The sequence below is a fragment of the Leptomonas pyrrhocoris genome, assembly GCF_001293395.1.
Source record: "Leptomonas pyrrhocoris isolate H10 chromosome Unknown, whole genome shotgun sequence".
Lineage (NCBI taxonomy): Eukaryota > Euglenozoa > Kinetoplastea > Trypanosomatida > Trypanosomatidae > Leptomonas > Leptomonas pyrrhocoris.
Window position 1 is genome coordinate 351727 of NW_015438357.1, and position 13976 is coordinate 365702.

Sequence of the window (13976 nt, forward strand, 5' to 3'; positions counted from 1 at the left end):
GAATCTTTCCGAGTTGTTGTTGTGTCGGGAGTGACGGTAGTGGTAGGTCAAAATAATTCATTTTTCTCTCATGTTAGCGTGCGTACCCCTCTGCAACAGTATATATATTTATTTATTTATTGGTCTCCTTTTGCAGCCGCATGGAACGGCTGATTTAATCTTGTGGAAGTATTTGTAATGATGTGCGGTGCTGCGTTGGTGTTTAGGTTACACAAATGGAAAGAAACAAAAGCAACGCAACCCTCCACACGGATGCTGATCACTTTGGCTGCGAGGTCACCGGCAAGCAGATATTACAAATAGGGCTGAACTTCCCATGTCACGCGTCGGCAGTGTGCACGCACAAGGCTTCTGTGCAAACCAAATGCTACTTTCGCCCGAAGAACAGCCTTTCTTTTTTAATGAGTATTTCCTGTTCTGAAAAAAGGGATTAGACATGCACTGGAGTTGAGTCGAAAGCGGCCACTATCGTGGGTGCTTCAATGAATGTCTCTTTTGCTTCACGCTCGCCTTTTCTCCTCTTTCTTACTACTACTACTACTCGATCGCTGACTGTCCTCTTTTTTTCTTGATTGTGCTTTGGTTACGCCCGCCGTAATTTCGCGCACTATAAAGCATAAAGGATACAGTGCACCTTCTCGTAGCTTAGGTGCAGTCGATAGGTCTGTGGCTTCGGGCGTACGGTGCAGTCCTGAACATCACAGTGGCAAAGGGAGTGATCTTCGAAGCACCGTGCACATTCGGACTTCTTTTTTGTTGTTGTTGTTTTCTGTTTGTTTTATACAGCGTTTGGCACTCGTTGGTTGTGATAGAGTTTCTCAAGATGTTTTGCGCGAGAAGGTATCGTGGGTTGGCACGACGTGGCCTTATTTGCGCATCTGTAGGCGCTCTGCTCTTTCCGCAGCGGCGTTACACCCCCATTTATGCACCCGACCCCGCTTTGGATCACCTCGCTGCGCTGCGCACGCACGACGAGTGCCGCGCGCTGTGGGCACAGCACATTCCTGTACCGTCGCTTTCTCGGGCTCTTGAGCTGTGGCTGCGTTTCGGGAACGATCCTGTCGTGCACACCGTGGGTCCTACTGCCGGGGGTGGCAGTCACTCTTCTTCGCCCTTCGCCTACGTCGAGGACTACATGGGATCGAACATGGTGACCGGCACGGAGGAGCACGTGAGGGAGAGCGCGGAGCTGTGGTCCGGCTTCTTCGAGACGAAGTACCTTCGTCGGATGCGGCAGTCGCGGCGCACGTCGCGGCAGTACGTGGGTGTGATGAAGACGAACAGCGAGAGCGGCGCGGGCGCCGAACTTTTTCTCGATGAGGCGGACAATCCAAACACAAAGTGGGAGAGCGACACGTTTTTTCGCGAAGTCGCCTACCTCAGCGAGCGCCATCTCAAGGTGAAAGTGACGAACTACTTACAGCTGGAGCGGGCGCTGTGGTCCGGCACGGCGAACGTGGAGGCCTTTGTGCAGTTTTTTGACTCCTTTCAGCAGCAGACCGTCACTCGCATCCCGCTACCTGTCCCGTCCATCTGGGTGTATGAGACCGCCGAGGCAAGAAAGAAGTGGGCGGCGCGGTACCTGCCCCTCTGCGCCGCTGCGCACACGTTCTTTCAAGAAAAGCTGCGCCCACACGCCGCGGACGCGGCGGCTCAAAAGAAGCTGCTGGCGGACGTCGCCGCGGCCTACACGCGCGTGCACACCATCCTGCTTGAGCGCTACGCACGACAGCAGAAGGCTGGTTTGAGCCCCGCGGCGGCGTCGTGGGCTACGGGTGCGCACCGCAGCGCGACAACGGAAGAAGACGCGTGGGTGGCGAACGAGGTGGAGAAGGAGCAGCGTAGGGTAGAGGAGGGCGTCTTCGATCCGGAGGATCTGCTGGACACCACGCCCGAGTGGGCCACCGAGCACGCCCGCATACAGGAAGTGCTGACCAAGCCGGTCGAGGGCGGTACGTACGACTTTACGCTGCACGATTTTTGGCTGAACACGGAGCGGCAGGAGGCTTTCGAAACGCTGCATGTGCTCGAGTCGGAGTCCATTGCGCGTGTTGCCGCCGCAGCGCGCCGCCGCCTCTACACCGAGGCTACGCTCGGGGAAATCTTCGCCGGTTTGGAGGAGAGTGTTGCGAGGAGCCGTTTGGATCTTCGCGCGGCGGTGCTGAAGCCGCACTTCAACAGCGTCTGGTGCCGTTGGAATTATGCAAAGTTTGGCGCTGCCTCGTTCGTGCAGCACACGCACACCGCCAGCCGTCAGCTCCTCTTCCACTACGCCGCGTCGACGCAGGAAGTGGCGGCGACGGCGCAGCTGTACTACTCCACGAAGCCGTTGAGTAGCCAACTCGACTACGCCTCCCCCTACACATTCCGCCGCTCCCTCGCGCGCCTGTGTTCGCACTACGGCGTGGATATGGCCCACGCTGCCCAGCAGCCGCTGCTGCTCAGCGCGGCAAACCTTGCCCATGCGGAGGGGGTTGTGGGCCGTGTGGTGAGACAGGCGGCTCGTCCGTTTGGGCAGCGCCGCCGTGCGCGTTACGCCGCCGCACGTGCCAACAACCAACGGCTGCTCAGCGCAGTGAAAGAAGTGCAGGTGACGGCCCCGCCGTCGGAGCTGCTGCCGACCGCCGCTGACTTACACGCCGTGCTGCGTGACGAAGGGACGAAAAAGACGAGGGCGGCGGGCGAAGGGGTGACAATGTGGCCCCTCGGATCGCATCAGGTCGTGTCCTACGACTGGGCAACTCCTGCGGTGGACAGGCTGCGTCTGCTGCACCTGACGGACCGTTCTTTGACGGCGGAGCAGGCGGCTCAACGGGAGGCGCTGCGCCACACGGGCAGGGCGGAAATATCGCTGTGGCGTCGTCGCACACCGGAAGAGCGGCAGCATGCGCAGGTGGACGCGGCGCAGGAGGCGGCGGCGGTGACGGCACTGGTGGACTCGACGCCCGCACTGCAGGAGGTGTCTGCGTACGCCGAGAAACTCTATACGCAGCTGACCCGGGAGCAACGTCAACCCGCGGAGGCAACGAAGGAGAAGCCACCGTCAGAAGTCGAGGAAGGGGAGTGGGTCTTTGCGGTGATGCTGGATGACAACGTCCCGCTGTCGGAGACGCAGTCGATGGAGGTCTTCCTGCCCTACACCGACGCCGCGGGGGCGCGGCTGCCGAATGGCGAGTACCGCGTCATGGTGCGCGGGATAGACCGCGAGATGAACCCGACCGAGCACCCGACCCTCGTCAGCGAGGGCGTCTCAGCTGCCTTCTCCGTTGTCGACGCCCTGCCACAGCTCTACGCCCAGTACACCGGCGCGGCGCAGAGGAGTGGAGAGGAGGTGGCGGTGGAGGGAGACATGGCGGGTGCTGATCTCATTCCTTTTTGCGCCTTCCTGCGCGACGCCGGCCTGCACGTCCCGCTGAGTGCCGAATTCGCGGTGGGGCAGTCGCTCGATAAGGAAGGTCGGTTCTCGGTGGCGGAGCTCGCCGCTGCGCTGCGCGGCGCACGCTACCACCGCAGCCAGTGTGAGAGCGGCATCACCGATGTACAGCGCAGTATGGAGGCGGACTGTCGCGCGCATTGGATGCTGTACCACCCGGCGGCAACAGAGGAGGAGTGGGCCGTGGCCCGACGGCGCGTCCTGCATCGTGCGATGGCCGAGGAGCGTGACTGGTGGTTGGCGGACCCGATGCTGGATGTGGTGGATGTGCGCACGGGCAGCACGAGCGCCCCTTCTGTGAACTTCGCCGCGTATCCGGCGGCGGACCGCTACGGCGCCGAGCTTTGCATGGTGCTGCCGGCGCACGGCACAAACCACATGGACTACGCCGTCTTGCCCAGCGCCCCTGGCGTGCAGCCGTCGCACGGCGGTCGCGCACGTGTGCAGGCGGACTGCGTGGTCGATGGCACCGGCGCCCTTACCTCTCTCCACTTCGGCGCGCCAATCAGCGAGGCGGACGTGACGGTGGAGGAGGCGCTGGAGGCGGCCACGGAGGCGATCCAAGTCGCACAGATGCGCCACAGCACGCTCTCCATGGTGAAGCTTGGCACCTTCCAGAAGCAGGCGCAGACGGCCGTGTTTTGCGGCGTACACGGGTTGGAGTTTGGCGGTAAGTACGCCCGCACCTACGCCTACGCGTTCGACAAGGCAAAGAAGGAGATGGCAGAGACTGCGCACGCGGGCTACGTGGCCACCGTGCGGGTCGCGGAGGAGGAGAAGGCGCGTCTGTCGGAGCAAGCCCAGACGTCGCCCACGGTGGACCGTTTTGCATCCCAAACAAATCCCGAGCAGCGACTTACCCATTTCACACCGCGGATCAGGAGGGACGGCTACAGCATGGAGGATCCGTCACCGAGCCAGACCTCCACGTGGGACCCGTAAGCAACATAAGAGAAGGCAACGTACACTGCCGGCGCGAACCCTATTGTTTGTGCAACTTTTCAATTGTGCGACCCGTTCGTCTTGTTTTCTCTTCTTGGATCTTTACATACTTTTTATTTCGGATCTTGTCGCATTTTTGTTTTGCTGGGTTCAGTGCATCATTCAGATCTCCCCAAACTCACAGTTGAGTTCGCGTCGAATTGTGCTTACTTGAGGGTGGTGATGCTCTCCGTGCGAAATGCTGAGGCGCAACGTTGAAGTGCAGCGAAGCCGTTTTCTTTTTTTGAAATTCCTTCACAAACAGAGCGGTGATGGAGAGCTGCGGCAGTTACTGCGCGGTGTTCCCCAGCTTTTTGTTGTTGTTGTTGATGGTGAGGGTTCGCATCTGCGACTGGAGGGTTTATCCTTTTCGTCGCCGCATGGAGGAACCTATACTCGCCGTTGTTGTTTGCTCTTGAAAAAAGAAGGACAGACACACGGATATGCGGTACATCGCGACAACAAAGAAGAAATACGGGGAAATAATACCCCCGTTGAGGCGGGTTTTTTTTTTAGTTCAAAAAGAAAACATGCCACCGTTGTTTCCGCTGCGTATTTGAAACGAAGTGGTGAGATCGGCGAAGAGACAATGAATTCACCTTCGAAGCGAGTGTTTGCGAAACTACATCGCCGAGGAGCCGCATTTCCTTCTCATTTTCCTCTGAGGATCCATACTGGGCGAGTTTTCTACGTATTGAATTTGGTGTAGCGCAATCACACGCAATGCGAAGCAAGCGCACACGTACGGCGAGCGTCTCCTTCGGGCTGCATTCCTCTGCGCAGTTGTTACGGCTCTTGTAATCCACTTTTCTTATTCTGTTCTTCTCGGGTGTTTCAAGGCATCGCCACGTCATTTCATCCACACACACGTACATACACAGAAGGTTGTTAGACGCTGCATCGTTACGGCCCTCTAAGTCTCTCCTGAGAAGAAGAAGAAAAAAAGCGGAAGTGGTGCACTTGCAGCAATGCCGAGCCTGCGCGAATACTGGCAAAGCGGGCTCCGCGCTCTGCACATCGAAGAAAACATCAGCAACGCATTTGCCAACTTTGCCCCGTACGCCGGCGCAGATGAACAGCGCATCGTCGTCACGCGTCAGTCAGCGCTGTCTGCCTATGTGCCCACCAGCTCGACGCCCACGACGTCGATCGGCACCCCGCTTGGTCCAGCCTCCTACGTGAGCTCCTCCTCCTCGGTGATTATGGAGGAAAACGGCGACTTCACCGTGCAGGCAAGAGATGCCGGCGCGGGTAGCCTTACCTTTTCCACCACCGGACACTTGCAGCTCGACGCCGCCGTGCGGGTGCCGTTACCACCGCCGTCTACTCGCTCCCCAGCGGAGCCCATAGAAAGAGCCGAGGATGGCAAGGGCGATGCAAACCGCAAACAGCCGACGGAATCCGCAGCGCCCACACCGGAGAAAACAGATAGTAAATTTACGCCTCCAGTCACGAAACCGCCTCCTTCGCAACTGCGTTTTTCAGACTACACCCGACCAGTGGTGTTGCCCAGTTCGCACCGCCCGCGCAGTCCAGCGGGTGGTACGTCCGCACACAACACCGATGCGCTTTCTGGGTCGTTTGGTCAGCTAGAAATCGAGGCCTCGCTGCCGGATTGGGATTCAAGCCGACAGAGTCTCGGCGCGCGTATCGGCCCAGCCGCCGTACGGCTCACACGCAGCTTTTCCGCCGCCGCCACCGCCACCGCGACGGAAGCGGCGGCGGCTGCGCTGCAAAACTCCGGCTCGCAAAGCGACGAGGACGAGCTGGCGCGGACGCTGCGAATGGAGAAATCGCGCAGGTACCAGCACACGGTGGATGCCGCCCTGTGCGTCCCGTTTGGTGGCGGTGTGGAGCGCGTCCCCACCTCCTCTTCGACGGCTGGATCGGATAGGGCAGGGCGAAGGGAAATTGGGTCGCAGACTTTGCAAGGCCGGCGCATTGCTCTACGGACGGCACCGTGGGCTCTGACGTGTGGACTGCAGTTCCCGATGGACCTTGGTGACACTTTAATGGGCATCTCCCTGCAGAATGACCGCGCCACCTCCGTGTTATTGCCCTACCCGGGCGTCGAATGGGCTGTGTCTGCCTCACCATCCTCCACGTCATCTGCGCAGCCGACGGACAAGGACACAGAGGGCAAGACTGAAGCAGGTGGCGAAGAGGCGGCGGTTTGTGTGGCCTGCGTGCCTTCCCTGCTCTACTCCAACGACTCGCCGCCAGCGACGATAGGCGATGACCGCGCCTCGCGCGGGGCTGGCACTGCGGCAGTAAGTGCTCCCCTACCGTCCTACTTCGCTGTCCCCTACTTTACGTTTCGCTTTTTGCTGGTGCAGACGCTTGGGAGTCACACCTTGGTGCGAGAGAGCTCGCCTTTTTCCTCACCGCAGCGAGACGAGAGCGGCAACACCTCCGTGAACACATCCGCAACGACGAGGCTTGCGTCCTCGTACGATTGGGGCCGTCTGCCGACGCTGGTCGGGGTGAATGTGGGGATCGACCGCGAGCGTCTGCGGCTGAGCGCCGCCTCGATAATGCACGACGGCGAGGTGGATCTCGAGGTGGCCGGTGTGCTGGACATGACTCCGTGGACGCCGCGGATGCCGACGGTGGTGAAGGTGGGCTACAATAACGCGGGCCGATTTGCAGCCGGCATCACCTCTCTCTTTTACGAAACGGTGTCGGCTACGTTGGGCATGCATGTTGAGCGAGGAGAGCAGCCGAAATTTGGCATTGAAGTTAAATTATAGAGGCCCATCTTTTTGTTTTTCTAGCTCTGGTGTTGTTCCTGTGCTTGTTACTTTCTTCCTTCCATAGACTGTCTTTTCTTTTCCCTGTACCATTCTTCATGTTGAACGTGAGCGAAGGTGGCGTGGCGTTGTCTGCCCTTTGCATTACCAATTGTCGTCGCAGCGAGTCGTTGGCTGCGCGTTGCAAGCTTCTAGACACCTTGTCGTTTTAAAAAATCGAAGATGTGCCTCCATTGTGACAGTCGAGTGGGTGCCACCTTACGAACAGAAGGAGAAAAACATGTTGAGGTTGTTGGCGGTGAGGCTGTTTCTATTTGAGTGTGATAGAAAAACTAAAACACTCACTCACACACACACACACACACACACCTTGCGCTTCGAATTTGTTTTCCGTCTTCTTGAGGATTCAGCGTGGCGCATTCTGGAGGCAGCTGAGGTACAGTTGAGCTATTTTACGTTGACGACGATGCGCTTCGTTTGATACGAAAGATCCAGCACTTTTTCTCCGATGTTTGACACGAAACAGTCGTGCTTTTCGTCTCGCTAACGAAAGAATCGGGTCGCCATCTCTGTCATGCTTTCACTCCTTCTACCCTCTATTTCTCTTCCTTCCGAAAGGAAAACAAAACAACTAAAGTAACATTCAGCAAAGAATCTTGGGCGGAACAGCACAATCTTTTTCTCTCTTTTTTCTTTGTATTGTTTGCGTGCACTGCAATCGTGTGACATCAGTCAATCAGATCCCAAATTTTGAAGCGAATAATAATAAAAAATACACAGCGTATCCATTGTCTTTCTCACGAGCGCATCCGCAATTGCACACTCGCAGCCCCCCTCCCCCCTTCAATTGGGCTACCATTGTCTGTTATTTAGGTTTTCTTCACCTATCATTTTTTTCCGTCTTGTGGAAGCTACAGTCGGCTGCGCCTATTTCTCATATCCGCATACGCGTACACCTCACTTCCTCATTCATCAGGGTGGCTCTTAAGCATTAGCTTTTCTGTCATACTTAATCGCTGTTGACGACCACTCCTGTCTCGACGTTTTCCCTATTCGTGCTTTCCCTTCTTTGTTAGTTATCATCATTGTTCGAGCAGCGTTCTTCCTTGAGCTGACACGTGCTTTTTGTCCCTCACTGTTTAGTTGCCTGGTAGAACACCCTGTTGTGTACTCCGCTGGAGCAGCAACCACAAGAAGAATCTCAGCAACAACCAAAAAAAAAAAGGCTGCGTAGTAGTAAGAGGAGGAGCGGAGTGCGGATGGTCCCTCGAAGGAGATTCACCAAGACAGAGTTGCCGTCAAGCGATGCGAGGCCACACGTCTCAGATGCGGCGGCGGGCCGCCACAACGCGCCTTTGCCAGCAAAGGCCACAGGAACTTCCAGCGTTATCTTTCTCCTTGTCCAAATGTTTTTTTGTCTTGTCGGCATCAACCTGTGTTTTGGGTGGTGGTCCTTAAAGCAAGAACGAGTCATCAAGAAGCCGTATCTTATCTTGGAAGAGAACGCAGCAAGCAATGACGTTGTCCTTCCCGCGCACAAGAGGGTCTTTCTGTCTACCGTGTACGGCATGACGCTGACGCAGACGCTGGCGGGTTTCTTGATGAGTGCGACGTTACTGGGCTTTCACAACGTCGTATGCAGGTGCGCCAAGCGTCCGGGTACTTCTTCCGCAGTCACCACCCGCACTACAAGTGTGAGGAGCGATCTCCAAGGTCAGACGAAACTAACCCTACGCGACGTACCGGAGCTCCTGGCAATGGGCTATTCGAACATCTTCGGCTCCTCGCTTGGCTACGCTGCGATGCGCCGTCTTTCTTTTCCTGTTACACTGACCGCCAAAATGGCCAAGATGCTGCCCGTCATGCTTGTCGGCTCCGTCTGGTATCACACCCGCTACCCCGCACGCAAAGTCATCGCGTGCTTTTGCATCACCGGTGGTGTGATCACGTTTGCGCTGCTGGATCGGAGTTCAAGCCCGGGCGGAAAGCCCGCGAAGGCGACGGATCCGCCGGCAACGTCTTCGTTGTCGGTTCTCGGGGTGGCGCTAATGATAGTGAACCTGCTGATGGACGGCTACACCAACTCGACGCAAGATGTGCTGGTGAGGCGGCATCGCTGGAGCGGGGCGTCGCTTATGATGCGGACCAACTTCGTCTCCGTCATTTGTGTGTTGTCGGTGCTGGCCGTGTTGGAGTGGGGCGAGCAGCCGTGGGCGTGGCTGTGCTCCTTTGTGGATCTTGTCTTGTCGTCCGTGGCACGTAGCCCCGACCAGGTGGGTGTCAGAGCGGCGTCTGCTAGCCTGTCCTTCCTTCCTTTTCATGATCTTTCCAACTTCGTTGGGTTTCTCGCGCGCTGCGATGAAGCGCGCAACGATGTGCTGCTCATGTCGGTGCTCAGCGCCGCCGGTCAGCTTTTTATATTTCACACCATCAGCGTCTTCGGCACGCTGACGGTGACGGCCATGACGCTGCTGCGAAAAGTTGGCAGTGTGCTGCTTTCTATTTACGTTCACGGGCATCAGGTGCGGTCGTCGCAGTGGGCCGCGCTGGCGACAGTTTTCATCGGAATTGTAAGTGAGGGCTACATCAACATCCAGGAAGCGTCTCGACGACAAAGGCACAGTCCTGCATCGTCGCCTCCGGCAGCCGGCACGAATAGCGTGCTTCACAACTCTTCTCCGACGCTGATGTCGGAGAAAACGCTCTTCCCAACCAACTCACTGCCGCCCACATCCAGCAGCTCGTCCATAGCGATGATGACGGATAGCCGCAGCACAACTCCGGCGAACGCTATCGTGGAGCATTACAACGAGTGAAGGCGCATGTTGTGTTTTTCTTTTTTTTTTCTCTACGGGAGGTGTTCAACCGCAACAACACCACCACTTCTTCAACGGAGAACTATAGGGACGGGCGAGCGGAAAAGGAAATTGGTTTGTCAGCCAGCTGGGCTTCCAGCTACGATGAAGCACCCTCAACGCACGCGAACCCGCGAGAACGCAGAAAGCAGGAAGCAAGTTAATCTCCTTTGAGTTTCACACGTGCCTCACCTGTACATTACTCTTCTCTTCGCGGTTTTTTACCCTTCACTGCCATCGCCTCTTCTCCTTCCCTGAGCAACTGCAGCCTATTCAAAGGCATGTATGCCGTAGAGTGTGATGCGTGAAACGGAGAAAACCGCACTCGGCCGGAGGGAGAAAGGCCATCACTGCACAGCCGCTACGAAAGGCGTACGTTGCACCGTCGTTTTTTGTGTTCTTCTCCTGTCGCTTTCTTCAAATCCTTGTATAGGAGCGTTCTTTGGTGTTTCTCTTTTTTTTTGTTTTTCCGGCTTTAGCTTGCTTTAAAGGTGTTTGGGCTCTTTTAATAACTCACCTTAAAGCTGTGCTTTTGTTGCTGCTGCTCGCTTACTTGTCCTTTTTAGTTTTTCATTGAGAACTTCCGCATGTGATGCCGGCGACGCCTTGTCAGGGTGACGTTCCTCTTTGCATCTGAGCAAAACATTCCCTTTTTTTGACGGCGTCACACGATGTGCGGACGACTGCGAATATTCATACTTCTGGCTCTTAGGCTGGGGCGGAACGATCTCGATAGCCGTTCTAAACCTATGCTTTCGGCAGCGTCAACGAGGTCGGCATCTGGAAGTCTACATCTTTTCCTTCTTTGAAATACAGCGTCTTCTGTTCTTGTCGTATAGCTTTGCAGTTGACAACAAATAACTGGATCGCAACTGTGCACTACTATTTGTGTAGACCAGCCCGCTTGTTGAGGCGTTTCGGCAAAGCTGCTGCAGCGTGTTTTTTCTTTTCTGTATACCAAGAGCGCCTATTGCGATACGAAGCAACGAAATCGGAAATAAGACATGTAGTGCAAAAGCTGTGTGCTCACCGTTGAAATCAAGATAGAGAACAGACGGAGTGTTACGGCGCTACGTACGCAGCAGGTAATTAGTCAGACGCAGGACAGGACCTCTTTTTCAAAAGAAGACACAAAGAAGTAACTGAACCACCGCCGTAATGCGTGTGGAGGAACAGTGGAGCGAAGCATTCTCATCATCGGTCTCGCCGCATGCGTTCGTCACACCTGAGCGCAATTGCATTGAGCTCTTTCCATTTCCCTCTCTCCTTTCCTCCGCTTTATCTTGCGGCTGTTTTGCAATATATAAATTTTGTGGCTGCATGGCCTCCTCTTCTGCCTTTGACGCAGAGAACAAATACCGCTTCGTCTGACGGTCCCCACCGCCTGGTATGTCTGCTTTTCACGGACTTCAATACTGGATGGCGATTACTAAGTGACATCTCTTTATCCTGTGGTTTAACGTTTCCCTTGGATGGCGAGTGTGGTTGCACACGACGACCACAAAAGCCTTCCCGGTTGCGGAACCTTAAACGAGGCTTCGCTGGTCCCCTCAGAATCTTCTTCCCCTTCGCCAACGGATGCTTCAGCAACTCCTAGGCTACCTGTAGACCCCGGCAACGGTAAGAATGCTTTTCCTCCTTTGCAATCGTTTTCGACCGATCCAAATACATCTACCGTACAGGAAAATAAGATAGGCTTGCAGAATGCGGCCGTGAACAACGATAGTCCCCTAACGAACGCACCAGTGCCGCCACAATTGAGAACTACAACAGACACGGCGGCTCTGCAACCGTTCTCGCCTCAGTTGACCGCCGTTCCTCCTTACCGGTCTTTGGCGCAGGCGGCGTGGTCGCATACACCGCCAATGTACGACTCCTCGTTCTTTCGAGCACCTTCATCCACGTACGTGCAGCACGACATCCCTTTACCGCCTGCGCTCGCCGCGCCTTTCTATCCCTCCTATTCGAATAACTCCGTCTATCACAACTCTTTTTTTTCAGCGCCAGACGGTGTTCTGCACGAGAGTGCTCTGAATGGGACCTTTCCCATGCTGCCGCCCCCACCACCACCACCTGCGTTTTCCGTGGTGCCTTCTCCTGTTTTACACTTGCCGGACTACATGTATGCGCCTATGCAGCATGATAGTTACTACTCTTCTTCCTACGGCGAAGCGGACGGCGATGCGTACGATGAAGGAAGAGGCAACGGTATTCTGGGCCAGAGTGCGGTGTCACTGGCACCCGTGCTCGACCTCCCTGTCCTCCAATCTTCCCCTGCTGTGTCGCTGTCACGTAAACAAGAAGCGTCGTGGAGGCGTCGGTGTGTCTGTGTGACGTGTACAGAGCTGCCGCGTAGCCCGAGTGCGAGCGGCAGCGATTTAGAAAGTGATACCCTACCGCCTACGACCGCGGCAGCAGAAGGAATAGAAAGCATCCAGCACGACAGGAAAACTGCACAGCATTGCACGGATGTTCATGAAACGCCTATGTGGGATGCGCTGGTGTGGCGCTGGTTGAAGCAGCTCGGCATGGCGAGTGAGATGGAGGAGATCCTCTGCCCTGGCGCGCAACGCGTGCTTGTGATGTGGTCAAGTGATCAGGCCGCAGCGCAGTGGAGAGCGAAAATCGGCGCAACGGCGTTGAATGCGCCGCGGTGCGTAGTTTTTGAAAACACACTGCTGTCCTGGAGTTGATTGGCATGTGTGTGTGTGTTTCTCTGAGCAATGCATTTGCCAGCTGTCCGGCAGGAGTACGTATATATATAGAGAGAGAGAAGGAAAGCCGCGTACCCCATGAGCCCAAACAGCCTCCGTAGGAATAGGAGGTAAAGGAGCGCAGTCGCTTCTGTTTCAGCTATTTCGTGCTGAGCGAAGGACTTTTTGACTAAATATTCCAATACTCGATCATATTGCGTCAAACATGTTGTACCACACCTTTTCGTTTCTTCTTCCTCTTCCGGCGTGCCCCTGCTCTTCGTCAACCCCTTGTTTTCTCTGCAATAACGGCAGTACCAAGCGAAGAACAATTCAAAAAAAAAAACAAAAACCGTCGTGTTGAACAAACATTATCGAATCACCTTCAGAGGAAGAAAACACCAACAGATATACCGAGAGCTATCGTAAATACGTTTTGCGGCACGGGCTCGTCAAGTGAAGTGGGGGTCGTCCGCACACGCATGAGTTAAGGACACTTCCTTCCAGCTTTTCCAATAGACAATTGACACCGCTTTTAACTATATATTGAGGACAGGAGGCATCAAACCATCCCGTGTTGGCGCAAAACCCGCATGAAGCAAAGCGCGTTACCTTATGAAGTTTGATTGTACAGATGAATCCCAACAGCTATCGAGTACATCATAATGACGAGGTCGATGCGACGGACATCGCTGCCCTGCTCGATGAGCTGAAAGCCGTGGGCGGGACACTGGAAGACCCAAAAGGCGGCGCTGGCGGTCGTCCGCTAAGCGTCACGGCGGTGCGTCGTGGGACGGTGGGTGGCACCAACGTGCTGACGGAACAACAACGAAGCGGCGCCGCCGCCTTTGGCCTCCACCTCCGTCGCCGGTCCACCGGTAGCATCAACGATGGTGCGACGGACCCTCGTCACCCTAGCTCCGGCGCGGCGGTCGGCTCACTCGCCCCCATCGGCTTCTCCACCTACGACCCCGCTGAGGCGGCGATGATGGACGCGCAACTGCAGAAACAGTTGCAGCCGCAGCTCTCTGCCGCCCCGCTAGGTGTTCGACTCACCCCGCTGACATCCCTCAACAGTGCGGAGGATTCGGGTCGTGGGGTGCCGTCGCCGTCGGGGCTCCTGCCGTCTCCGCCGAAGCGGCCACATCTGCCGGGGCCGTTGCCCGATTCTCCCACGTCGACTCGCCCGTCTGCTGGACCGGCCGTTGTCGCACGGGCGGCTCGCCGTCCGTCTCTCAACTCGCAGACTCCGTTGCCGCCGCTT

The 13976-nt window shown here is 56.3% G+C and overlaps 5 protein-coding genes across 5 annotated transcripts in view; all 5 read left to right on the forward strand.

Annotated features, from left to right (window-relative positions):
• Positions 1–613: 613 nt before the first annotated feature.
• Positions 614–4375, forward strand: ABB37_00098 (putative mitochondrial hypothetical protein; the record flags this gene model as incomplete). The annotated part of the gene is made up of 1 exon (XM_015796165.1): positions 614–4375. Exon 1 carries the CDS (start codon positions 824–826, stop codon positions 4373–4375), a length of 3552 nt encoding a protein of 1183 aa, XP_015664173.1. The 5' UTR covers positions 614–823.
• An 876-nt stretch (positions 4376–5251) lies between these two features.
• Positions 5252–7164, forward strand: ABB37_00099 (hypothetical protein; the record flags this gene model as incomplete). Its single annotated transcript, XM_015796166.1, has 1 exon — positions 5252–7164. The coding sequence occupies exon 1, from the start codon at positions 5383–5385 to the stop codon at positions 7162–7164; it is 1782 nt and encodes a 593-aa protein (XP_015664174.1). The 5' UTR covers positions 5252–5382.
• A 616-nt stretch (positions 7165–7780) lies between these two features.
• ABB37_00100 (hypothetical protein) lies at positions 7781–9980 on the forward strand (the record flags this gene model as incomplete). The annotated part of the gene is made up of 1 exon (XM_015796167.1): positions 7781–9980. The coding sequence occupies exon 1, from the start codon at positions 8571–8573 to the stop codon at positions 9978–9980; it is 1410 nt and encodes a 469-aa protein (XP_015664175.1). The 5' UTR covers positions 7781–8570.
• A 1385-nt stretch (positions 9981–11365) lies between these two features.
• ABB37_00101 (hypothetical protein) lies at positions 11366–12712 on the forward strand (the record flags this gene model as incomplete). Its single annotated transcript, XM_015796168.1, has 1 exon — positions 11366–12712. Exon 1 carries the CDS (start codon positions 11492–11494, stop codon positions 12710–12712), a length of 1221 nt encoding a protein of 406 aa, XP_015664176.1. The 5' UTR covers positions 11366–11491.
• A 313-nt stretch (positions 12713–13025) lies between these two features.
• ABB37_00102 (hypothetical protein) overlaps positions 13026–13976 on the forward strand; it is a gene marked incomplete at its 3' end in the record, with an annotated part of 1005 nt that continues 54 nt past the window's right edge. The window contains exon 1 of the mRNA XM_015796169.1: positions 13026–13976. This exon is cut by the window's right edge and continues 54 nt beyond it. Coding sequence (XP_015664177.1) covers positions 13347–13976 — 630 coding nt within the window. The 5' untranslated portion in view covers positions 13026–13346.